The following is a 27,141-nucleotide window of genomic DNA, read 5'->3' as shown; positions in this document are numbered from 1 at the left end:
TATAAGATTCGAGGCCTTAATTAACTTTCCGTTTTTTCTAAAGCAGTTTAGCGTCAACACGGGGGGGAGCACCTACAGTGTCGAGGCTGGGTTTGCGTTTATTAACTGTGATCATTTAATAAGATGAGAATTAGACGGCTCATCATAGAGACCTACCGGAGCAGCCGTCTCTCCGGTCCTGGGCGCCGAGGGTCGTGTTCGCCATGGTCCCGGTTGATGCTACAGGTGGGTGGCAGCTATCCACCAGCCGGAGCGCTGCATGGTGATGCTGTTAGTACCGCCGCACTACCATCACCTCCCTCAACGCAGCTTAGTGTACACAGACAGCACCCAGGTCATTTGTCGGGATAAACACGTAGGTTCACCTCAAGAAAGACAGCAGGCGGACACAGTGAACACAAACACAACGTCGGACCGGAGTTTCTCGTCAAGTGCACTTGCTGCTTGACGCCAACTCACTGATTTTAGCGACGCTTCCTCAAGTGGAACCAAATTAAGTTAAAATGCGACAGACCTTTTTTTTTTTTTTTGCTCTCACTGGGTCATTACAGGAGCTGAAATATTAAGCCCGTGTTTAGAGAACTGTACAAACAAGCACATTTCACAAGTTTATCCGCTATGGTTTACAGTTCATACCTGTCTCGACGCTTCCGCCGCCATTTTAAAACAAACTTGTATGGAGAGTGCGACGTAATCGAGTCAAGACCGTCCACTGTCGATGGATTCACCTGTCTGGACCTGAAGACATTATTAATCGACCTCGCAACCTGAGAACCTAAACCTATACACATCAATGAAGGCTTTTTAGTAAGAAAGACTAGCTAAAATTGTTACTTCAAATTTTCAGTCTGTTATTATTGTCTTTTACATACTTGTAGTGTTTCCTCCCTTACACCAACTAAGCTGATCTGAGCGGTAAAATCCATTTTTGACTCAACTCGTGTTATCCTGACGCTCCTGTGCATCAGATTCACTCAAATTCTAGTTGTATGGCACCGTTTATAACATCAATAGAGCTAATTCATTGGCTTAATTAAGGATATTAAGTAAGTAATAACAACATATCTAGAATACAGTTTCAGATATTCAGAATTACGTTTGAATAATCTGTAAAATGTGCAGTTATTTACATGCTTTATATCATTATTCCAATACTAGTGTTTGATCACATGGTAAATGTTGTATTTCATTTCCAATAAATTCACTTATATGAAGGTATAGCCATAGGTACTGGAATAATTTGATGATACCCTATTGGACGGATCAGTGTCCCTCAAAAATCACATAGACCTTTTCTTTTTTAAGTGACCCGCATAAACATGGCAGCATAGAGCACACACGCCCTTTATAAACATGTGTAAAGCTTTCACAAAGATATAAACTACAGGCACACAACACAGCCAGATAAGTGATGTGAATGACCAGAGTTAAGAGTTTTTTCCTGCAGCATCCTCACCCTGCCCTCTAGTGTCACCACGAGGTTATGGAGCTGAAACATAATCCTGTTACATGTTCCCTCAGTAACCACTTGAGCAAATGCACGGACAACAGCAAGTAGCAAAGACCGAGACGTCCACAGGCTGAGGTTTGGTTTATTTCTTTATTAGATGTTAAGAAAATCCACAATGAAACAAAATAATTTACTCAGGGTGTACATGAAATTAGAACAACACAGCTACTCGGGACAAGATGGGATTTGGGAGCACAGAGGAAAGTGAAGAGGGCGGGGAGGGTGAAGGAGCATCATCTGGGTGGGAATGAAAAGGTGAGGAAAACTCAAGTTTCCAGTGCGGGATATGTTCTTCAGACCACAGTGCAATCGAAACTCAGCCGCCCTGTCAGTGTTGTTCCAAATGCATATACCCTCACTGAATGCATTTTCTCATCATGTGTTTGTATTTTGTTGTTTTAAACACAGCCTATCAAAATGGAAGAATTAAATGGAGAAAGGTGTGATGCATTCCTTTCAACTCTTATGTAAGTGCTTTTTGTGACCTTTAGCTTCTTGCACACATTCACTGACAGATTCACACGCACACACAAAAACACACAGTCATATACCATTCTTTCAATCACTGATTTAGCTTGACTCAAACTAAAATATTTTTGATTAATCCAACATAAAAAAATATGGAGTGTGATGTATGCATGCTGCATTTTCTTAGAGACATTCCATGGTTTATCCCCCACCCCTCCCCGGTGCTCCTCACTCAAACATGCAAAAATAACTGAATGACTTTTCTCCATTTACTCTTTTATGTTTAAATGCGCCAAGGTATTGCATAGGACTCTTAAATTCCCCTCCACATTGCTTATGCAATCTACAATGGCTTAGTTGTTTTGTTTGTTTATCCTAAAACTATAGCTCTAACTTAATGACAGACACGTCTGTGGTTGCTTGGAACAAACTCCTGTCAATAATTTCTGCTCTACAATCAAAGACAGGTTTTTACATTAATGCATCGATGCACTGTCACAGGTCTGAGTGCAGATTATGCAGTGTGTATATTAAAAAATTCCTGAGTGTCTGATGACTGTCAAAGAAAGGTGACAAGACCCTGAAGTTGAATACCTTTCATTCAGGGGGGAGGGGTCTTTTAATTCCAATCAAAGCGGCGTTAGATTGAACAAACCCTGGCCTTTTAACAATTGTTTTCAAGTGAGAAAGCCATTTCCAAAGCCATGCTCATGATGGATACACTTTCACCTGCGACAGTGCATTACATCGAATCTGCTCATGCTTCGGACGCTTATTTAACTACCCACAAACAGAGGGGTGATTTCTTTAGTTATCTGTGCTTCAGTTTCAACTTATGCTGTGAGGAGTACGTCCATGCTGCTGTTCTCAATGTGTTTAGGAAGATTTAAAAAAAGAAAAAAAGAAATTAAAAAAAGAAAAAGAAAACAGCAGGTATTAAGAAAAGCACAAGGGTCAGTACAAGCACACCTCAGAGGCTTTTAGCTAGTTTGTTCGGGGTGATGTTTCAACCTAAGAGGGCATTATGCGTTTGTATTCTTGCGAATGTATGTCTTTGCATACGTTCCTGTTTCTCTGAGATAAAGTAGTAGCCTACATCCACTCTGAACCAGCGCCTTCACAAGTTCTATTTCGACACACTCACACACAAACACTGAGACATTACTCAATATTTTAACGATATATTGTAAACCCAAAAATAATAAAACACACCTCATATGGAAAAAAAGCATTTGTACCTTAGTGTAATTATGCCATGTTTTTGTTTTTTATTTTTTGGTTTGACCACCGCCCTGACATGTATAGTTATAGATTTCATTTAGTCTCTAATGTTCCCAACAATAGACAGTAAACGTCAGCTGGTGCTGATTCTTGCCCTTTCTGCTTAGAGGACAGTGAACTAAAAGGAAGTGTAGAAACGAAAGACGTTAATATCCGTGAGCATTTTCTACTTCAGCTGTGACAGACCTGGCAACTAAAAGGTTAACCTTCAAATTAAAAACCACGTCACGTTAAGCAAGAATCCTGATCACACAAAATTTTTTTGCTTCTTTTCGTAAAAAGATGGAGTCTGGAGTCAGACTGTCTTGGACTACAAACAAAACTGGGCTATGCTGTCTACGCCATCACGGCCATATTATGAAACTGCAACTTCAAAAAGATTTTTGAACATATTTATAGCACCAATAGTCTGTACGATAGAAATTACAAAAAGGAAAACAAAGTTTCATTCAGTTGCAACACAGGTGTCTGCAGAAATGGCTGTAGTCATGTCTGATGACATGATGGGACTTCACCCCAAAACAAAAGTTTTTATGCTTTTCTCTTTTTTTTTTTTTTGAATAACACAGCTACTCAGGACGCCCCCACACCAATTCTTTTACAGCATTGCATTTCAAGTAGATTAGTATTTTTGCCAACAAAACTCCTTTTGATTTTCCTGTTTTTTAAAGGTTTAATTTTTTTATTTTAGCCTAACAAACCATACTAAGTCTACTACTAGCTTTTGAAAGACTATCACCATTAAAAAAACAAAACAAAAAAAAAAAAAAACCAACAGACTCTTTAATGATAACTTTTCACACGTGGGGAATTTACGGATATTTGGAAGAAAAACTGCACACATTCTCTACTTCACATTCAGAAAGTCATCCAAACAAACTATTTAAATTAAACTTGCAAATTCTTACACAACTCAAAAATCTCAACGTCCTTATGTTGTCTTTCTGAAACCAAGATGGAAAAGTAGAAGATGTGGTAGCAGTTGTTTTACACAACATTAGGTTTAACTAGAAAACGAGGAGTGAGACTGGCTTAGGCGAACATACATGCACAACCATTCACACACCACCAACTACCAGTATCTTAGTTCAAAAGCAAAATTGTGGGAACAAAACTGACAAGGATAGAACAAAAGATTGTCCCTACCACCTAACTGTGAGACTTGAATGAGGACCAGTGTACAAAAGGATCAACTGAAACAAATTCTAAAAATGCATTTCCGCACTTGGCATCACTCAAAGACGGAACATATTTTTTGAGTTTTCCTATTTTCCACTCTTTTTGTTTATCTGATTGTTGATTACACAAGGTATTTAAGTTAGTAAATGAAAAACCAGCAGGGTTATGTGTGGAGGTTTTGGAGGGTTTTCTCAGAAAATTGGCCTACGTTAGGTTTTCCAGCTCTGAGATGACCCTGAAATCTTTGCTGGTAGAGGTCCAGTCACAAATGGAGAGGAAGGCTTCCTCTCGATGACAGGTGTCCTCTGCAAAACTGAAGCATTCAAATGTTGCTGCTCCCTGGAAAAGGAAGTCACGCCAAGTGGTTAGATAGTTGAATATGGAAATATCCTAGCTACACCTGACTGTTGCCACATTCACTCAATGAACATTGGTAGTGAAATGAACACCAAAAATGAGAATACCATTTCAACACATTGCAACAGGTCAGGTGAAGCAGGTGAGTACATGGTATATGTCTGTCTCTAGAGCCCTTACTTGTCAATATTCGGCCCATCTAGTTTTCCCATGACAACTCCTTGTTTGTAATAAATGGTGATAGGTCACATAGTTCAATATAATGCTAGCGACATATGTGAATGGGCAGTGCATAATTTTTCGAGTAAGGAAACGCTTCACTGTGACTGCAACAAGCCTACAGGACTACTGTAGCAAGCTGCACTGTTACTGGAAGATACTGTTAATCATAAATAACAAATATAGATTTAAGTTTTAATCCTGAATTTGAAGTGTTTGAAGTCACACTGAAATTGTCTATGTGTTTTATATCTTGACACTTTTTGCACTGTGCACTGTTAATGACCTAGATAGGCATAGGCATAATAGGATTTTGTGCAGTCAATGACTTGGGCATTTGCTTAAGTTGACATCAGCCAGAGCTGGTTCTGGGTCCAACAGAGGCTAATTTACTTCTGTGCTTACTTCCCATCTGTGGCCTAAACCATCGTTACTCTCTATTAAAGGTGACATTCCTAGAATGGCGCCTGTTTGAAAGCAGCCAGCTACAGCAACTTCTCTCTTTCGGTGTTGTTTTTGTAAGTTTTTGTTTTGCCGTCTTCTGCCATTTATGGTGAATATCCTCTATAGGTTATCATTCAAGTCTTATCTTTTCAGGACTTCAAATTTAGGTTATTACTGTCATTGCAGTGTTATCAAGTAGTAAAGGTAGGTATTGTGACCACTAATTTTGAAAACAGGTTTACCTGTGCACTGAGATCCAGGGAAAAGGGGAGAACAGAGTGTGTTCTGCCACCAGCACTCTTCTTGCTGGTTGCCAGTTCCTCCCTGTCTACTTATATTTAGCAGAGGAAACTAAACAAGACAAATGAGCAGTGGTTAGTGTGTTTCAGTAAACAGCTGTGTGAGAGAGCTGCCATCAGGTTATGAAATACTGTATGTTTAGATTTTAATTTTTACAGTTTAGTTTTAGATCACAACATACTGAGACTTCAAAGAAACCCTCACCTCTGGCACATCACCAACAAAGTCATGAGCAATCCCATACTTTGGGATCTGACCTGCTGGTGCACATAAGCAGGACTGTTTTTCTCCTGAAGATTCTTCTTTTTGAATCTTGCCCTTGGAGACGTCCGTCTGTCCACCTGCAGTTGATGCAGCCGCTGCCGTTTTGCAGTCTAAGCAAATCTCTTGCTCAGTGATTGGCAGGAGGGTACTGGAGCCCTCCTGTGAATCCAGAGAAGTCTGGGCACTCTTCTCCATGCCAGACTTCTTTAATCTGGGTAAGAATTTACCAGATTCAAGTTCTGACTTGCCGTAATAAGGGCCCTCACATTCTGCATCCTCCTCCAGAGGTTTGAGGTCTGCATGAGGATCATCGAACACATCCGCCTGCGCCAGGACGGGAAAACTCATCTCCTCTTTGTCAGTCTCAGCCTCTGAATCACTGACTCCACCAGGAGACAACTCGGAGGCTGATATTGGTCGGAAATGAGTTCTTGGGGAAATGCGAATGGCCCTATACTGCGTCCGGTTGATGCCATATATTCTTGGGTGAAAGGCTTCATTCTCAGAGTCCGAACAAAGAATAGATTTAGGTTTAAAGCCTGGACTGAACGAAGCCATGTCCTCAGGCTCAAAAGAACACTCAACATGGAGGACTTGAGAGAAGGGATTGTTTAGGCTAAAAGATGCGAACGGGTATTCTAAACCTTGCCCCTCGCTATGCAAGCCTCCGTAAGATCCAAGCAAATCTTCATGGAAGATGAAGGAAAATCCCTTATTCAATCCATCACCACCACCTTTAATGGCCTGGTCACTCTGCCCAAATGACACAAGAGGCCTCCACAGGGGCCTGTGCCCAGGAGCAAAGCAGCTGCTCGTGTTCATGAATACATCTGTGCCAGTAATGGTGAGCATGTCTGAGTTAGAAGCAGATGCAGCTGCTGCGGCACATTGTAGCAAGCTGTCTTGGGTGTCACTTGGTGGCAAAACAGCCCAATTCTTATCACCACTTAGTGTCTTCAACTCTCCATATACTCCTCCTAAGATGAATGACGTACTCTCCTTGTCAGAGTTTAAGTCCCAGGGCTTGGACGGAGTCATGTAATCCCCAGCACCATCAACCTTGGAGAGTTTGTTTTTGGCTAAGTCCTGTTCTTCTTTCTTGCCTTCCCAAAGGTGATACTCTGACCGCTGAACTGCTTTTTCCTGCGGACCCTGAAGTGGAACTCCTTTTGCCTGCATCTCCAGACAGCTGCAGTAACTGCCTGATTCATTTAGGAATATCCCCTCGCTTGTTTTTTCTGCTCTTTGCCTTGACGTTACAGATTTGCCATTTCCAATGGCAGTCCAAATGTCCTTTATTATCCCTGAGCTGTAATCATCACTCTGTTGGTTTGTGTTGTCCGAAAACATGCCAGTGCTGTACTGTTTACTCTCATCCTCTTCCAATGCTATACCACAAATGGACTCCAATTTAGATTTTTTGGTGAAGGTCTGTTTGGATGCTGTGCTAACACTGACCCCCTCACATTTACGTCCAGAGTCTTCTTGCAAAAAATCCAAGATTTCATCCTCTAGATAGGTACCAGAGAGAGGAGGGATAATACAATCAATCTCTTCATTGCCAATTTGAGCAGCATCCTCTGGTGGAGCATTTCCTTGCTCATTGTCTGAACGAGTCTCCTCTGAATGAGACCACGGACTGCAAGTCCGCGTTGAAAGATTAGAACAGTGTTCAGTTTCGTCAAAGGCACTATTTTTGGTCCATATTAGCAAACGAGACTGTTTATTAGAATGTGGGTCAAGACAGCTACTAGAATCTGTGTTGTTTTCATGACCAACAGTGAGTGAGTCGCGGGGAAAAGGAAAAGTGGGGCTGTCATACTGCAGCTCAAAAAGTGAGAAGCAGGATGAATTTAAACCAGATGGTTCACTGGTAGCTTCAGGAACTGGTGGCTCCTCCAAATTTCCAGATAGTTTGCTCAAGGTAAATGAAACACTATCAAGAAGGGGGGAGAGCCGAATGGGAGAGTCTCCTACAAAGCTTTCTCCATCTATATCCTCTGAAGTTGATGGTGAATAACAACCCCACACTTGAGCCATGTTTTCAAGATCCTCCATTAAGAATCCAACAGATCCCGAAACGTCCTGTGAGTCTGCCCGTATTGCACTTTTCCCTTGCTGCTCAAGGCCATCTAACACTAAACAACATTCCGCCTCAACGTCTCTTTGCTCTTTGCTTTTTTGTCGAATCATGCTTAAGATCCGACTCTCTTGTATCGACTCTGAGGCACTAGTATCCAATATGGATTGATAAATATCAACTTCATAGAAGTGAGTGAATTCAGACAGATGCTTGTCATCTAAATCTCTACTATCCTCTGGCTGAGGGCAGCTTGAGGTCCCAGTGAAATCAGCAGTTTCATCTTCTGCTTCGCCAGGCCCCTCCACAAAGTGCCCATCCACAAATGAGCCTGCTGCTAGGTATGCTCTCTTATAGCTCTCATTGGCAATGCAGATTCCCTGGATTCTCTCTGGCAGCCTCTCTATGTCAGCTGACAAGGCAAAGCTATCAGGAGAATCAAGCTTACTTCTATATTTTGTTTCCAGCTTGCTTTGTCTGCTGCTGAAAGGTACAAAATATTCTGTAAGGGGTTCGGTGTACCAAAGCGGCTCCTCCATATATTCCTTTTTGTTTCTGGCCTCAAGTCCAGACTCTCTTGCTTCCACCCAGCCTGGATCTTTACGAATCTCCTTCAGCGGTCTCTTCCCCTTCTTGTAAAGCAGTGGCTGCTTGGCAGCACCTCCAGTGGTGCTGCTACTGCTCCCTCCTGTGTTTCTTCGCTCCTCTTTGTCAATTACCTTCACCTGCAGCTTCACCTGCCCGCTGTTGCGTGGTCTCTTATTTTTTGCAGCCTCCCTGGATTTGTGCCTTATTCTAACTGCCTTGCTTCTGGATGACTTTGAGTCACCCTGGTTCCCGCTTGAGCTTGAGCCTGCCTCACTAGATCCAGAAGACCAGGATCTGGGTCTGTATTTGCCCTCAGATCTGTGTCTTGCCTGCCTCTTACAGTGGACGGTAGATTTCTCCTCTGCTGCTGCACCACCATGGTATCGATTTTCCTTCTCCTTCTTGCTTCGTCGCTGCTGGCCTCTTTCAATGGTCACAGTAGTGTTGGTACCACATGCCTCGAGGTTTCGCTCCTTTGCAGCCTCACTTTCACTGTTGCAATCTTTTGGGGAAGAGGTGTCTGTGCTGGTCTGTGGAGCTGCAGAGGATGATGAACTTGAGTATGCACAGGCCTTAGCCTTGTTCCACACTGTCATAATCTCTTGGAGACAAACAGGTTTTTCTGACAAAGGAGGAAAGGCTTCATAATACCTGCAGACACAAAAGACAGAGAGAAACACTGATTTAGATGTACTCATAGCAGTTTGGTTCAAATAAACAAGTAAATATGGGAGTGTTTTCTAAGCACTTTGGGTTATCAAAAAGTCACAGGTACACCATTACCACAATGCTTACATTTCCACCTGGTCCTTTGAAGAGGGGGAGTCGGCGCGCTCTGGAGAGTGAGAGCCATCAGATTTCTTTTGAATCTGTTTTTCCTCTGTTGGAAAAATAAATAAATAAATAAAAAAAGACAAACAGACATTAGACATCATGTTAGAACAGCCATTACTCTGCATTATACATTTTAATTTGAAGCTTTAAATGTGATCATTAAGTGAATAAACCAAACCTTTCTGTTTGTTTTGGATGTCCTTAAGTTTAGAGCAAAGCTCTTCAACAAGGCTCTCAATTCCAGAGTTCTGCACAAGGGAAGAAAAACAGGGTTTTGAGTTACAATATTGTTTATTTTGTAATCAGTTACTAGATCTACTACTGCCAAATTGATGAATGAAAAGCCAATAATTAACACCTTGTAGTTCAATTCATTACATAATAATTATATATAGTTGTGAATGTCAAAACATTAAACATAACCTGGTTTTAATGAACTGAATCATCAACTGATCTGATGGTAAGTAGTGCAATACAGCCACCCTGCCATGAATAGTCCTTTTACAAGGTTATAATCACTTTCGTTGAAAGGTGATAATTCTACAATATGTTTTTTATTGAGGCCACAGTACTGGAGAGCATTTTATTACGAGGTATTTCCAACATTTTGCAGCTATCAAAAAGAATGCAGAGATCACAACAGCTACTTAGACCCTTAATGTGATCCAAAGGAAGGAATAAAAAGGGACATGGGTAGACACTGGGTAGTTACGCCAGTTGACTTGACAACTGAGACATGCTTGACCATGACTTTGCTATATTTAGCTATGGTGTAGAAATGCTTTCAAAGAAATAAAAAATAAAAGGCTTGGCAACAGCAAAAGTGATACATAATGTCCTGAAACACTCACTGGAAATCTGATTAGTTTACCGACTTCTCAAATTGAGTAATGTGATACACGAGAACCAAACAATGAGGGTCTGACATAGACAAGACAGCTGTTATAGGCCAAGTATGCACAACAGCCTTATTCAAATCACAACATAGCCACTCCTCAGTTCCGGTCTTGCTGTGCTTTTTAGTTCAACCATTCCCTGTCCATTTTTAGAGAAAATCGTATTCCTTACCATGCCACCTCATGTAAAGCAAAGCAAAGTTTTCTTCTGCCTAGAGTTTCCTCTTGCATCATTGTGCTAATGCCGGTCAGCTGACAGCCGACCAACTCTGCTGCTCACTGCTGCAATCCCATGCAGCATGTGCTGGTTAAAAAATAGACCGCAGAGTCCAGTCCCCAGAGAGAAGCGCAATACTCCTCCTCTTGCCTTGCAGACCCTTCCCCCTACCCTCCCTCCAGCTTTGCGTCATTCTCATGCACACCTCTCTTACTACTGCTGGCCACAGATGAAAATATCAAAAAAATCTCCCAGTAGTTTTCTATAAAAATCTATAACTCTGGGATATATCTTACATGCAGATGGCATTCCTGAGAAGGTCATATAATGTAAAGTAAGTAAAGACAGCATTGTTTTATTTAACTTAACTAGTCTAATCAAGACTACCTAAAAGGTCCAAACCTCCATCCAAATTTTTTGCAATGCATTTACATGATAAAAATCTTTCCATACTCAATGCTATAGTCTCCCATATTGGCACAGCTTTATTCACTAACTATTCACTGTGATTCAATCAATTAATAACTGCATGATTGCACCTTAACAAGCAACAAGTAACAAATTCCTGGTATAATTAAACAAATTACACCCTCATGCCCACTCTATTCAGAATTCTTTTCATACTTTTCATTCATAAGCTTCATAAAAAGAGTGTGCCAAACAGTTCCTGCTACAGTGCATGATTTGCATTCCTTCAAAGTGAAAGCAATTTTGTACATTTACTTTACACTACAAAATATAAAGCACAATATGAAGAACACCACTCCCCATAAACAGAAAGAGGAGAAAGAAAGAAGAAAGAAATCAAAGGATTACAGCATCAGGCAGAAGGATGCTTACTTCATCAGATGCAGAGCGGAGGCATTGCACAGCGGCTTGTTTCTTCATTTCCTCGAGACTCAGGTCAGTCCCTCCTTTTTTCTTAGCCTTGCCCCATTTCTTGCCAGTTCCCTTCTCCCAGCCCAAGAAGATGTCATTTTCCTTTTAGACACAAACCAAAAAAAGTCAGCCAAAGGAGAAACAGTATTAAACTGTAAAACTAATTGAAAACGGCACGTAAAGGTTACACATATTCTAAAATAAATGCGTATGCCTATAGGAATATGCACACAAACATTATGCACAGTGCATATGATATCGGATGCAATGGCAAATGATACATCGGAGGAGGAATTAGTCCGTAGCACTTGATGTGAAAGAAAAGCCCCATTGTTAGCCTCTCTTGCCAAATTGATATCTTCCTCTAACAAGGCCATTATATTGCCACACAAACTTCCCCTCCTGAATAAAGTCCACTCACTGGGTTAGGCAAAACACAAAAAGAGAATAAATAATAATTTAGAAACACTGTCAATTAGACTAGAAACATTGCATAAAGGTTGCGAGAGCCCACCTGGTCCTGCAGATCATAGTCGTAACTGTCATGCAGAAGAAGACTGAGGACATAGCGGGTGTAAATCATGGCATCAATCCCGCACTTCTCAAGCTCCTGACCAAGCCAGCTTTGAACTGGACCCAGTGACTGGAGCAGGGACATCTCTGAGGCAGGCAGGGGGCCCACAAAGGGGTAGGGGCAAGAAAGGTTTTCAGGAGGAGCAGGACCGTCTGAATCGGTGCTCACTGGACGCATGGGAGCTCAGGTGTTGGCCATTCTCAGGTGGAGCTGCATTGTTATGGGTAGTTACTGCAGGGTGGTTGGTGGACACGGGTATGGAAAGAGAACAAGGCAGAACCTGTCTGGAAGGGGGGGGGGGCAGTCACTCCAGCAAGAGGCACCAAAGGGGCTCTACATGGGGAGGCATGTAGGATTTTTTTTTTTTTGTCTTTTTTTTTTTTTTTTTTTGTTTTTTTTTTATTGCTTTAAGCAAACCAGGAGGTTTTACTCGTCAGGCATGGCTTATGCTGCTGATAGGTCTCAGCTGCTGAGCAAAACACAAGATGTGTTTGCGTCTCAGTTGGAGGAGTCCATTTTCGGGCTACGTCTTACTTCACCGGCACAACCTGAAAAAGAGCAAACAAACAGGCATCAGTTTCTCTGAAATATTTTTAATGCTGAATACAAGTATTCGAAAAAGACAAGGTTATAGTCAAAGACCTTATTCATACCCCCAAGCCAAAAGACACACACATATAAAGAGTCAAACAGCAAAAAACAAGGACTCTTTATATCTAAAAAAAAAACTGCATGAAGACATAAGGTCAGTGCTTTTAGGATTTTTGTTTTTGCTTAAACAGGAAAAACAATGTTATTGCATATAAGCTGATGAGTTTCTTCCTTATGCCAGAGGATGTTTTTAATTACTATTCATTGCCTTGTTCACCAGCAAGCTAATGGGCACCATTGAGAACATGTGCTCCTTAAATAATGCAGACAATAGTCACATTCTTGACACATTATAAAGGTGAACCTGTTTTGAGTTATAGACGGGTTGACATGAATTGCTGATATTCCACAATTTCACACTCTACCAGAGGGTTGGGTTTAATATCTGTAAAATACTATGCAATGCATGAAATAGCAAGAAGTGGTTATGATTGTCTTTTGAACCACCAGTCTTTAGAAATAATAGCAAGGCCTTGTAAAACTCCTAAAACAAAAGCAAGCACTATCCTACTTGTCAGTACTTTACTAATTACTCCCTTCCTTAAAAAGCACACACACACACAAAACATCTGCGCTGTTTCTATTATGAGTAATTGATTAAAATATATTTGAGCCCATGAAAAACAAGAAAACAAACTCCAGCGGTTGAGTAGATCAGTGCGAGGGGACACCGGGCAGGGAAACGTCTGCTGTCATGTGCATGCGTTTCATATGGCAGCAGTGGATTAGGGAACCGACGCGAGGAGCAAATGGAGGCTGCACCGCTTTGATTGGCTGGCCCGGTCGTCGCTCAGCGGTGGCATATAATGCGTTACCCGTTAGAGACGTCAAAAGAGAAACATTAAAAAGCTTAGTAGTATGTAACCTTACTGTAACAGCATTCGATGCCAAAATATTTTGACAGTTAAATAAATAAATAAAAGACGGACAACTGTTAAAACGACAGACAGCTTCATCAATAAAAGTCAAATATGGCTGACCAGTGTCTACTACTCAGCTGTTTCTTGTATGAATACAAGCCCCGGCTGCTAACGCTAGCTTCCGACTGCCCTGTCCCCATAACATTACCAACTTTATCCTGAAACACATTCCTTAAAGCAAATCAACCAAGATAGGAGAAACAAAATGATGTAGTTATTGCAGAGTTAGATAACGAACCAGGTTCCTTACTGAGGGGGTACAGTGAGTTTTTATAATGCATTGATTGGTTTACTGACATTAACGCTATATTGCTGGGCTATCGAGTGCTGCAATGCAACTACAGACTAGTCAGCACCGATATCCGAGATTAATTATTAATAACTCTGCCATGTCAATTTAACAGTACAGTAGAATCTGTAACTTGCTAACAGCTGAAGTGTCAACCACCGTTAACGTTGAACCGACTTGTGGTATTAGCGTCACTTTGCTGTCAAACGGCAAGGTTAGCTGGACCACCGACCTTAAGCTAATGAGCTAAGTTGGTCAAGTTAGCTGCCAAGAGCTGCTCGTCTTGTCATTGAGCAGTTTACTATTATGTTTTATAAGTACTTAACATGCATCTAATGAGACATTGCACCATTAAGTTTAATTGGTTTGGAAACGATGCCAATCTGTCTCCGCAAACCCTAACGTAAGCTTCAGTTTGGTGTTTGTCTAGCAGGTGAACGGCTTCTATACGGTGACATTAGAGCCCTGACGGTTCTCCATTAAATAACGTTAACTAGCTAACGCTAGCGTAGCAAACAGTGGCGTTGACAGCTAACGTTAACGTTAGGCCAAGTCTTAACTTTCGGTCTCAAACAAACCGAATGGCCCTACGAAATGACCAAAGGCGACCACAATTTCACGGATGTGTCCGATTCGAACAGAAACTATCGTTGGCTAACGTTAGCCTTCACGTACGCTTGTTGTGACCGAGGGGGAGGAGGAGCGGCTGCCCCGGTAGGGCACCACAGGACTGTCAGACGTTTTCCCTTCAAAATTGTGCGCCATACCAGTCACACAGCGAAAGAGTAAGCTGACTAACCATGAAACACTCACCAGCGACACAAACACCACAGTTAGAAGGGACAACTCCCCGCCGGCGCGCTGGTTTACTCACCTGCCGCGGGCTGAAGTGGAGAGGAGCAGCGAAAGGGGAGCGGCTATTTCTCTCCCGCTGCCGTTCCGAGCTCGAGCTCTGGAATCCGCTGCGGTAGCATCGCGTATCATGGACGCCGACAGAAATGGCGCTGTCTTCACAACCAGCGCTTCTTCAACAGCGTCAGGGAAACCGGCGACATTGCGGCTCAAGCAGCAGGAAGGTCATTCCTCGGTGACAAATAACACGTCGAGCCACAATGTCCGCTGCCGCCAGCCAGTTTCCTTTTGGAGAACCACCACTGAATGCGCCACCCTCCGCGTTCGTATCTAGGCAACAAGACAAACCCCTGCCGTCCTGTTCGCATAGGTCTAATTCCTCCGCTCGGGTATTGCATCAGAAGCCCAACTAGTGCTCGTATCATTTGGACTCAAAGTTCAATAAAATGGGACAATTAGAAGATTAAAAACACTAGCACAACTGTCTTATACAAAATCAAATACAAAACAATGCCATTCTTCAGGTCCAAACTTTCAATATAACTCGATGTATCATGTATGTGTTCATGGATTTTTTTTTTAAAAGCAGTTCCTTATTCCAGACACATCAATATAGTCAACACATTTCTAAATGACACTCTGTCTTTTTATTTCTTTTTTATAAACTGCATTCAATTGTAGATTTTATTTTGTATTGTGTTCAGATTTCATTTGGAATATGTTGTGTTTAATTACATCTAGGCAGATCTGCTGCATATTTCTAGGATTTATTCTATGCTGGTGCCATTTCTTGTTTGTCTGTAACAGAAGACAAACCAGATGTTGGCCACTCACACCCGTGGTATTCATCCATGTAGTAAGGACAAAGCATCTGTTCAGGCAGACGCACGAAAACAGGCACCTGGCCTCTACAAGGACCACGTCCTTTCCACTGGATTGATTTCTTTTTATTTTAACTGCTCTTACTACTACAACTGTGGGGTACCAACTTCTTCCTGCCTATTCACAGCTCAGCATGTGTGATTGTGTGTGTGTGTGTGTGTTGGGGGTGGTGCTTATTCTTTACGCTGACCACCTGCCCTCTATTAAGGGTCCATAGTGTGGCACACTTCATCTGACCCCTGACCCCTGGGGGTTATGACCTCGGGCACGGGTTGTGTCAAAGCCTACTGACCAGCTGTTCGCACTCCTGCCACCACCAATGCATGGCTACGCATACACACCTGAGGTGATTAGTTTTAATTGTACGCAGTGTGTGTGTGTGTGTGTAGAGACAGAGCAAATAAGGTCAGAACAGGAAGCTGTGTATGGAGTCTGGGCATGTTCACATGAGAGGGAATTCAGAAGAAAAGGAAGTGTGTGTGAAGGCCGTGTGTGTGTTTATATAACAGCTGACATGTTATAAAGGCAATATATATGTCATTTTACTACAGTTTCCACAGCCCCTCAGGGACCGTTCTGCTTTTGATCTTCATCCGGAGCCAAAGCCCATACATATTGACCTCCTGCAACCCAGAGAGCTGATCGATGAGGAAGTTGTGTGGGCTCTCACCATCAATACACTGTACACATACACACACACTGCAGAGCGCTCTTTTCATTAAGTCATGTAGTCTGACACTGAGCTCCGAAATAATAAGCTGAAACAATCAATGCCAGAGTCGCTGTCTCACCCAGCGTTTCTGTCTTTCCTGTCTCTGATAAAATCTCCTCTGCAGCGACTCCACGCTCACAGAGCTGCGTCTGAGTCCTGCACTGCTCTTTGCTCTGACAGCTTTCTCGTTCGCCAGTGTTAATTGAAAGTCAATTTGGAGCAGATGGCACAGTTAAAAGATGCTCCATAATCCTCTCCCTGCAGGAGGAGGGGGGGTGGGGGGGGGTTAGCGAGATGGAGGTGGGGTGGGAGTAACAGGCCTCTGGGTGATTTCATTACCAGGATGTAAACAGTTTTTTACCTCAGCAGTGAGCTGGTTATCGTGGACACATATTAGCAAGTCAGCTCGGTTACAGCGGACAGATAGTGTAAATATTTTCTAAAAAAATAACTTAATGTAATTGAATTGCCACTTAGTTAACACTTTTATATTTGAGCATTAGTTGCAACAAGTTAGTGCAATTGGATGTATTAGCACACAAAGTACATCTCAGCATATTAGTATTTTTGTGAAAATTCGCCAAGCTCAGGAAAGTAGTTTAGTTTAATTGAGAACCACAACTCCTGTTCCTACATCAAATTTCTAATAATATCTGTATCAAAGTATGCTGAAATGTATGGGTAACATTTTCTTTACATGAACGTTTGAGTTAGAGCAGCTTTCAGAGGATCTGTCGTATTCTTTTTGAGAGTCGGTAACATACGAGTGTGTCAGATTCTTCAGATTCAGGTCTGATCACACGTCACATGTTTCTATTTGTCTGCTAAGTGTTTGGGACAATACGAATCAGTCATGTGTTCCCCAGATGATCCTCTGCCAGAGCACATGAAACGTCTTCATCATCAACATTATCACTACCCAGACAGTCATGTGTCAGGATCCATTGAAGAAGGGGACGTCAAGGTCCTCTCACCTCCTGTTGGACTAAACACGTCTCATGACATTGATCATTTTACACAATGTAAACACTATGAAGAGACCAATCAAAGCCTGAAGTATCGATCAAATCGGCCAATCGGCGTCTATGGGAAAGACAACTCCTGCCTCAAACAAAACCACATGACTTTGGTTCCTCTTTCTTGTCACCACAGCTGTTTACCACCGTCTGCTTTCTGTCTGGACTCTGCGTGCATGCCTGATTGCATGCATGCATTTGCATTCGCCCTCACACAGACTGTTGCAGTAGGGAACGTGCCTGCCTCTGTGATGTTTTGCTTCCTGTGCTTGAAGTTGCGAAACCCTTCCACTGGCACCGAGCCTGTATACCATACCTCACCTCGGGCCTTTCACAGAGAAGAGGAAAACAAACTGTGCTGGGAACTGGACGACTCTTGTGAACTTAATAAATAGGTGCGTGTACAGTACACGCAGTGCTGACAGTGCACTCAGCTCCTTTTTTTTTTTTTATTGCTTGTGACTGTAGTCATGCTGCATCTTGCAAAGGTAACCAGGCGGCAAACTTTTATTAAGAGCCAAAACATCGAAACAGCAAGAAGGAAGGGGGTGCAGTTATGAGTTCAGCTGAGGATGTACTTAAGTTATAATAGCAAAACTCGGCCCATTTATTGATTTTGATGCATTCCTGGTTTATTTTCTGCCACTGCCCGTGGTGCAGGAACACATCAATGTGCCTTCTGTCTTCCTGTTTTACATAATTAGCATATAATTCTGATGAACGAATGAATTCACGCAGTTCCACAGTTTGTGCTCTTATTTGGATGCTGCAGTGGTAGTTGCACAGAAAGAATCCACACGACTCTTCAATGTAGAACAAGCTGTTTAGCTCACACGCTTGATATCGCGTATAAACAGAGAGACAGCACTTGTTTTATTACCATTTAATGTTTGAACACATAGACCAGTGATCAGTGACCTGATTAGTAACTATAAGAAAATCAGAATCATGTTTCTTTTTCTGTTGCAGCAGAAAAGCAGACGCAGTAGAAGTACATAAAGTCAATACTTGTCAAAGTAACATTTCAAATGTATTACTCAAGTTGAAGTACTTAGTACATACTTAGATGCAGTGTGTGTGTGTTCCTCTAAGAAAAAAAGCAATTATGTCTGTTACCTGTTAGTGTGGCAGCTGGTAAATCTCTATTACAATTTAGTAGTTGAGTATATTTTTATTGCTCCACCAAGAAAGCTGCGTATTTGAAATACTACTGAATGGCAAGTTCTGTTGCTATCATATATATGCAATATCAGATCAACAGGTGATCTTTATCATTGCCCACTGCACACAACCTGAAACTTTTTTGTTTTTTCTCAGTTTTACTGTTGGCATAGTTACACTATACTTTGCCTTTGAAGGGCAGTGCACCGGAATATATGATGATCTGATTAGACATAAATAATGACTTGGTTTCTATTTTCAGGTGGTTTACCAACAGTCAAGTCTGTTCCACCACCTGCAGTACATACATACAGTGAGTTCCTTCTGCACTATGTGTCTGACTATTTGCAACCTGACAAATACTTTGTCTAGTAACTACATTCATGTCAAAGGTCAACTCCAGAGGTAAACATGAATGAATTCTCTCCATTTCTGTAGTAGATCTTGTAAGCACATGATCAAAAGTAGCTGATTTCCCTCTGACCCAATTATCAATCAATAATCAATCAGTGGGTCAGCTGATACTAATCTATCAGTCTGATGACCTCGGGTGTCTCAAAGCCACCAGTAAGCAGCATCTAATCCCATCATTAGAAATGAAAACTCTTTTCTATTTTAAACAATGCAAAAAAAATCTTTATAGGTCTCATTTGAAGAGGTGATAATAGACTGTTGAGTGTGAGGAAATAGTGTTTAGAGAACTACTGTCTCCCTAAGATCAAAGACACAAAGTTAAATTGCATATTAGTGGGGGATTTCTATGGGTGCTGGTAGCTTTAGATGAATTCAGATTCATGCTGGCTGATGGTGACGTAAGGTCGAGATGACAATGTGCAAATGTGTCTGCACTGAAGGACTTCGCTAGGACGGCTGAGGAAGGACAAAGTCTCCTTGTCGTGTGCTTCACCACGCGTGTGTGAGCGCGTGCCGTGGGTGTGTAAGGCAGTGAATTAGACAGAGGCCAGGCTTGTTTGCATGAGGATAGTGCACAAATATTGCTGGTTTTAATTACGTCACAGGCAAGTGGCTGTAAAGGCAACAAAATGTGGATTACATCATGCGGTCATGGCTATCCACAGAGAGCCTGTTATCAGCGCAGTGCAGGCGTGAATGCAAATGGCCCAGCCTCGCAGCCCAGTGTCAACCTGTCTGCTGTCTGCACATGATGACAGATCGCTGATAGTTTCATAGGTTTACAAAGTGCTCCTATCTAAACAGTTTGATTTATTGCTCTCTCTGATCCCAAAGAAGTTAACCAGCACAAAACTGTTTAAATATATCATTTATTGTCAAGTCCCGTAATTTAACACTTGACCTATTTTTGTGCCATAGAGCTCCGTCCAAAAGCTGATAAAAACACACCAGTTAGCTCCAAATAGGTATTGATCCACGGCTGAAAATAGTCTCATATCCCACCATTTATTAATAGCATGGTAATATAAAGTTACAGTGTCCAGCTGTGTTAGGTTTTTACACATGTCCCTCTTCATAGGGAACCGATAAGGTCGAGGCTAAAAGGGAAGTCAGTAGGTTTTGGTTGTTCAGTGGAACTTGTTGACAGTGTGAAAAATGTCAAATTACACCATTTACACACAGTAAGAACTCTGTGCCACATACAGTACTGGATAACCTACTGACCCTTCAGGCTAAACAGCTCTCTGTGTTGTTTCAGGTTGCTGGAGTGTGTAAAATGTTGTCTGGTACAATGTGAGTGATATAAAACTGTAAACACTGTTGTGGCAATAAGAAAAAAAAAAAAAAATGTTACGGTACACGTTCACCTTATAAAGTAATCTGCTGGGAACGTACCGGATGGTCCACTCTGCTGTGCAGGAAGTAGATGATAATCTCAGTTTAGGTTATCTAGATTATCCCATCTTCAACAGGATCTTTGCTCCTCCTGAATACACAGCCTAAAATGTGTATGGGATTTTTATAGTGTTATTATGTGTAGTATTCATTTGTTATTTTTGTTCATATTGATAATTGGTTGCCTTGATGACCACTGACTAAGCCTGCCGGAGATTAATTTAAATATTTACCATTACATCAGTAGATCTAATTCAGTCCGTCTTCTGGTTTCTACTCTAACTCTAATGACATTACATAGATCAAATGAAAGCTCCGGTTTCAGTTTGTGAATGACAGTGCGATGATTTAGACTCTGAGAAGTTCCTCATTCCCATCGTTAAGTAACCTCAAACTTGTTTCTTGACATTTCAGGGGAACAAGTAAAGCAGCAACGTCTTGAGTCGGATAGAAGAAAGATGCACCATTGCTGTTGCAGCTCTCCAAAAAACATCAGTGGTAGAGCAAACAAGATGCACTAATGAAAAGCTCTGCACAAGAGGCCTCCTGATTATCGTGTGTGTAGGTCAAAGGTGACGGTGCTGACCTATTGTCTGGTATGAATGAGGGCTGTTGATGTTTCCTTCCCATTACAGTCAGACTTCTAGAACAATTTAGACCATCTCTGTCATACAGATAAAGACAGAACAAATCTTATCAGTAACTCAGACGGGGTTGTTGGAAAAAAAAGGTACGAATGGTTCAGCTGGATTCATGGATCAGTAGCAGAGACAGGACTTTAGACGACAAAGCAGACACGAGCATCCTGTTTGGCCTCTGTGACACTAAGTTGAAAGGAATGTGTGGAACGGGAGGAACTCTATGGTATGTTGTATAAGCCCCGGCAGCTGTTTGTTAATCCACACACAAAGTCTACAGGTTGTTCTTGGGAGACTTGTTTCAAGTAGCCAGCCTTTGTTTAGCAAATTGTCCTCATATGGCCAACTCCTCTTTTGCAATGCAAAATTAACACATAACTAATTCCAGTGATGCATAATTAGAAGAACTCATTCTGAAACTATTGAAGATGTCTCACGTGGTCATGCCTGCTGAAGTTTAAAGAGCCAGTTAAGATATTTTTAAGCTCACCTGTGTCATAAAAGTACAGCTAATCCTTCACCTGAAGGTGCACTTTGGTTTCACTCTCTCAGCTCTGTCTGGTAAAGACAATGATTACACAATAAGCTTGTGGTTGTATCACCTGGAGGAAGATTTTGAAATACATATAGAGTATAGCGTGTCATATTGTGTAATGGTCACGTGTCTTTTCAATTAAAAAAGAACAAAAAGGTTCATTTATTTAGATGTATCGTGTCATAATAGTTTGGATCATTATGAATTGTTGTCTGTGACAGTGTTTCACTAACACAGGAAGTACCAAAGTCAGGACTCCTACCTGTGGTCTCTTTAAAGCTACTGTAATTGATCTTTCGCCACTAGGGGGCAGTGAAACAAGCTCTCAAAACAACTCAAACATATTATCATTGACAGACACAGAACAGTGGCGTTGATTTGTAGCTCTGCTCTCGTCACCTGATTATTTCCACCAGCTACAGTTAACGTTGTATCTATCAGTGTGTAACTAGGCTACGAGTATGGGTCTAGTCACAGGTGTTACATTAACCATTATAGATTTAAGGGGGTTGGCTGCGGTACCAAGTTTTTGTGGGTGTGGGTTTGTAAAATTAGACCTGTGCAGGACTCTGCTGCACAGTATATCTTTGTACCGTAAAAGAAGCTTACAACAGACTTTTAGATTATATTTTTTAAATAAGAACTGTGTAAGTGAACTAAATCAGTTTGTGGACCATAAAACCAAAACTATGAACCCATAGCCCAGCCCCATACACAGCTGCTTTCTGTCTTTGAAAGCTGCTTGAAAACTGCTAGAACTGGTACTGATTTAAACTAATCATTCCCATACTTATTACATACTTTTGTTGTACAAAAATACAACAAATCTTTTTTTCATCAAACAAAACCGCTTATTGTCGGTGTATGATGCACATCGAGAGTGATGAAGCATTCCGCTTGCAGCTGAAGGTGCTGACAGCTGAGAGAGGCTTTCAGTTAAACAGCAACATGTGACATGATGCTGCAGTGTGCTGAAAGCCTGGGAACACAAGGGACATTAGCTTGTAACACTGCCCTCAGGGGCCGTGCACTGTGTTCTCTAGTGGGGCACTTGATGAACTGAGTCTTTTTACAGGTCAAAGAAACAGGGAGGGGCAGATTGTCTGTTCACATGTGTAGAGTATTACAACAGCCTTAAGCCACTTTACCAGGGTATTTACTTGCAAAACAGAGTTAACCCTCAACATAGAGGTCAGGGTCAGAAGGAACTGAGTCAAAAGGAGTTAATCCTAAAATGTTTAACAGTTATTCTTGTCCTTTGTATTGTGTTAATTCATCATACACACTCACATGTAACTGTGTAACTAGTTTGTAAGTAGGAGTGCATTGAGGTGAAGCATTAAATATTGCACAAATTAAATCTGTCATTTATATCGACCATATTTAACATTTCTAAACTGTTGTGATGCAGCAGTATGTTGCTCCATCAAAGAAACCACAGCTTTGTCATCTCAGTGCTGCTTACATAGCAGGATACCGTTGTACCTTCCTGTGGTTTAATCAAGAGTCAGGGCTGCCCGCCCACGCTTAACATACTTGTAATTTTACTTTATATTGTGCAAAAAATATGATATTCTTAGTAAACTTAAACTAGAATTACCATTGCAGCATTTTATGCCTCTGCTACCCAGTCAAGTTGCAGTTTACAGGCACACTCATATGTCCAGAAACATCCAGTCCAAGGGGACTTTTGTGCCCAGTGAGATGGAATTCCTTTCAGACATTCTCCGCAGAGATGTTGTGTTGATGAAAATGGAAAAGACATGGTAACAATGACCTTGACTTCTGATCACTAAAATCTAATCAGTTCATCCTTGTGTTGAAGTGGACACTCCTGCCGCCTTTGAAGAAATTCCCTACAGGTGTTCCTGTAACAGTGACGTTGGCTTTTACATTTTGACCACCAACATCTAATCAGTTTGTTCTCGACTCCAAGTGGACTCTTGTGGCAATATTGTAATAATTTCTCCAAGGTCTACATGAGATATTGCACAAAAATAATGCATCTGGCAGAAGCAGAAAATTAATGCTGTGAACGTTGGTGATGCTGGAAAATCAGGTGATCTCCACAGTTACACTGGTAGCATATTGTTATTTGAATTACTAGTGTTGAATTTAATGACATAAACTTGAACTAATAAGTATATTAGACACAATAATTTAACACACACATATAAATTAGAACAGCTTTCATTTTGTGATTGATTTATTTCTAATGTGTTAATGGTTATAGTCTTTGTGTTAGCTCTGCACTGATGACAGCACCAGGTCGAATGTTGACATTATCAACAACCTCACTAAAAGCCAGTGATCTCCCATGGCCTCTGTCCAGACAAGAAGCTGTGTGTTCATCATGTTTGTCCACTAAAAGTCAGGTCACAAGAAGAGCCGGACACCCCGGCTTTAAAACAGAATGAGACCCAGTGTGTGTACGTGTGTGTGTGTGTGTGTGTGTGTGTGTGTGTGTGTGTGTGTGAGAGCAGTGTAAACCTCTGGCCACAAATCCTGCACTGACACATGGTTCAGAACGAAGGCCATAGGATCAGTCACACCTTCAAATTTAGACCACAGTAGTAGGAAACTGTGCTTTTAAAAATAATTGTAACAAGTCATAATTATTAATAATTATAATAAATAAATATATATTGTAATAGACCATCATTCTAAATGTTGATCAATAAATAGATTTTGGCTCGGATGTGCTGAGCATGAGCATTTTATTATTTCCTATTCATTGACAGTCTTTAGTTAAACCTAATCACGTATCTACTACTGTGATGTATTTGTGCTTCTGTATCCAGGTTTTGTTTCTAATAAAACTGTAACTTAGTGTATCTGATAAAAAAAAAAATATATATCAGAATGCAAGCATCCGACTAAAGTGGAACAGACACCCTGTCATGATCAGGAAACTCCTCATCCTGCCACACTTTCCCTTCCCACCTGCTCCTCCTGACTCCGGAGCCACATCCTCCTCCACTCTGGACACCTAATCCCCGTAAGCCTTCATAATGCCCCGGTTAGAGAGAGATAGAGAGGGAGAGCGAGAGAGGAAGTGGATGAAGGAGAGTCTGAGCTTAATGACCTTGCAAGCCGATTACAGGCCAGCCACATTTCACAGGCAGATCTGCGAGGCCTCGTTCTCTGCTTGCAGTGTCGAATCAACTAAAAGGGAGGTCATGCATACGGCAGCGGTGATTATCTCCATAATGATGCTGAATCTCTGCTGTACATTGTTTAAGTGCCTTTGCTGAAACACACTTTCTTCATCCTGGATTTTTGAATGGGGGAGTTTATCCGCCACTAGAGGGCAGCATAGATTTTCTGTACTTACACAACTGTCCCCATTAGAGAAAACGTGTTACTTGGCCTGTGCTTTCTGGCGGGCTGATGGCCTGACCTACAGACAGAAGCTCTCACAGAGGTGGATTAGGAGGTAGTACGATGCCTGTACACGGAGGATTAACAAACTAAGAACTAACTGGTCCAAAAGTTTCCCCTCCGCTGTCTTTGAATCCCTCTGTTGTTTTTTGTGTGGCTTGGCACCTCCCAGCAATGAATTGTTACCAGATCTCAGTGAGACGCAACGTGGAGTATCAGCTGAAACTGTAGAGCTGCAGTGATGTTTCCCATCATACTCACTACTACTAATTTGTGGTGGCTCTAATGCGTGGTGTTGTGCTCACTCTAACACCTGCTAAAGTTCAAAAATGTCCTCATACGTGGCCCCCAACGTGTTTACAAGGCACTGTGAGCGCAGCGCTGACACACTTTGGATGTGGTTTTGATGCTGTTGCTTCAGAAGCTGCTGCTCTGACCACTCATTTGAGACCATGTGCTCTTCCGCTGTGCTCCTCTGTCATGAATCGACAACATTGCTTTTACGAAGTTTGTCCGGTGGAAAAATACGCATCAAAACAAGCAGCACACAATGTATTTTTAGTTTGACGTGCACCTTCCCGTGTCCTTTTTCTCATTATACAGGAAGTCTAGTTCTTGTTTGAACATGATTCAGGCTACGTGACCACCTATTGCAGTATTTTAAAACATCATGTCCTCTTTTGTACTTCTACCACCAGACAAACATATGTTTTGTTGCACATTTGTACCATTTCATTCTCCTGCTGTCATGTACGAATTAATGTAATGATATTCATATGTCTGCAGGCATTAGTTGTTCAAGTTCTGGCTGTACAAGTTCTGATTTAGTCTTTTTTTAAACATTGGCTTGAAGCTATTAATATGCATATTGGTCTTTTTAAATTAGGCTGTTGTGTTTTAAGTGGTTGTGTGTCTACTCTCTCTGAGAAATTGTCCTACAGGTTTGAGGAACTACAGTTTAAGGAACTAAAACAACCTCAATCTAAACCTACTATACATTTTTTCAGCTGATGATGCGAAAACGTTTGAGAGATTTCACCAAGATTTTCCCAAGAAGGTTTGAATGTGTCTACTCCCAGACAGAAAACTGCACAATTTGCACTTTTGCTTCCGGCTTCATTGCATAATTCTTACTATTGGTCTCACAACACCGGACCACATACGAGTATTTAAATCACTTTATTCAGTATAAGTCAGTATAACAAAAGCTTTAGTGCGGTTGGTGCCATTCAGCCCCACCCAACGGTGCCGTGCTCATTTCTTGACACAGCGGTTGTGGCAGGCGCAGGTCAGAGCGGCTACCAGCACCACGAATTCACTGAAGTCGACCTCAGAGTCTCCGTTAAAATCCAGCCCTTTCAGCATCTTGTCCACCTCCTCTTGGTTCTTAGCTGCCTGTAGAGGCCAACAAAACACCATCAAGTGTTGTTGGATACTGTTACAACACGGTTATATTAGAAAATGCAGCTTTTTATGCATAAATATGTTGGTAACAATGAGATTTACTCTTCGAGAAGTGTAAAGAGTCAAAAAATGAAGCCGAAAGTGAGAATTCTTACCATTTGAGGTAAGATGTTGTTTCATAGTCTGAATTTTGATGTAGCACTACTTTAGTTCAAACTGCTAAATGTGGGTGCTGATGTGTTCTTGAGTATTATTTAGCAGGTTTCATTGCGGTCACTACTGGTTGGCATTAAGGTGTACCATACCTTGAGCAGTCCTGGCAGCTCCTTCTCCAGCAAAGTCTTGGCCTCGCCTTTGGTAAGGGTGTCAGGTTTTCCTTCGCCAGCAGCGTATGTGTCAAAGACCTTCATGAGGATGGCCATGGCTGTCTCTAGCTGGGTCATGGTGGCTGCTTGAGCGATGGTTAATATTGGAAAGAGAAAACTCGACGAGCAGGAGATCTGTGGTGGGAGCGGCAGTGCCGAGACTCTATTTATACCTTTTGAAAAATGAAAAGTCTGGGAGCGGCGATAAGACGTGGTTCAAAAGGTAAGGAAGGTTTGATAAAGGTAGGGACCGACTATATCAACACAGCCTCAGCCCTACAACGCCCAGTGTACAGTACACAGACCATACCGGTTTAGTCATCTCTGTATTGATTTAAGGGGAGGGTTTTTAATAACCAAACAACAAAGACACCATGTGTTTAATCACAGGAACGGTAAATCATAATTATTTCATTGTGCTTATAAGAGTCAGTAA

The 27,141-nt window shown here is 41.6% G+C and overlaps 3 protein-coding genes across 5 annotated transcripts in view; all 3 read right to left on the bottom strand.

Annotated features, from left to right (window-relative positions):
- The window catches only part of tbc1d14 (TBC1 domain family, member 14), a 36,330-nt gene extending 35,654 nt beyond the window's left edge, over nucleotides 1-676 (bottom strand). The window contains exons 1-2 of one of the 3 annotated variants that reach the window (XM_026352714.1): nucleotides 637-676; nucleotides 157-365 (exon numbers count right to left, since the gene is read on the bottom strand). In XM_026352714.1, coding sequence (XP_026208499.1) covers nucleotides 157-205 — 49 coding nt within the window. In that variant the 5' untranslated portion in view covers nucleotides 206-365; nucleotides 637-676. The other 2 variants (XM_026352716.2, XM_026352715.2) reach the window with 2 other exon arrangements.
- Nucleotides 677-1,586: 910 nt separating this feature from the next.
- On the bottom strand, nucleotides 1,587-15,113 carry kiaa0232 (KIAA0232 ortholog). Its single transcript, XM_026352563.1, is given in 9 exon segments — nucleotides 1,587-4,777; nucleotides 5,701-5,731; nucleotides 5,734-5,809; nucleotides 5,963-9,341; nucleotides 9,486-9,570; nucleotides 9,703-9,772; nucleotides 11,478-11,618; nucleotides 12,031-12,638; nucleotides 14,825-15,113. Coding segments are annotated over 8 exon segments (4,149 nt in total). The 5' UTR covers nucleotides 12,268-12,638; nucleotides 14,825-15,113; the 3' UTR covers nucleotides 1,587-4,647.
- A 10,986-nt stretch (nucleotides 15,114-26,099) lies between these two features.
- LOC113157581 (protein S100-P) lies at nucleotides 26,100-26,917 on the bottom strand. The gene is made up of 2 exons (XM_026353153.1): nucleotides 26,646-26,917; nucleotides 26,100-26,331 (listed from the first exon to the last, which is right to left on the bottom strand). Exons 1-2 carry the CDS (start codon nucleotides 26,781-26,783, stop codon nucleotides 26,191-26,193), a joined length of 279 nt encoding a protein of 92 aa, XP_026208938.1. The 5' UTR covers nucleotides 26,784-26,917; the 3' UTR covers nucleotides 26,100-26,190.
- Nucleotides 26,918-27,141: the final 224 nt, after the last annotated feature.

The sequence above is a fragment of the Anabas testudineus genome, chromosome 18 (assembly GCF_900324465.2).
Source record: "Anabas testudineus chromosome 18, fAnaTes1.2, whole genome shotgun sequence".
In the NCBI taxonomy this organism is placed as follows: domain Eukaryota; kingdom Metazoa; phylum Chordata; class Actinopteri; order Anabantiformes; family Anabantidae; genus Anabas; species Anabas testudineus.
Note: the sequence above shows the minus strand (reverse complement) of the source record. Positions and strands in the feature narration are given on the sequence as shown.

Excerpts from the sequence above, each read along its gene's own strand:
- LOC113157581 (XM_026353153.1), bottom strand. The coding sequence starts at position 26,783 with ATGACCCAGCTAGAGACAGCCATGGCCATCCTCATGAAGGTCTTTGAC. Across the intron at positions 26,332-26,645 it reads AGCTGCCAGGACTGCTCAAG|GCAGCTAAGAACCAAGAGGA; the intron begins GTATGGTACACC and ends TGGCCTCTACAG.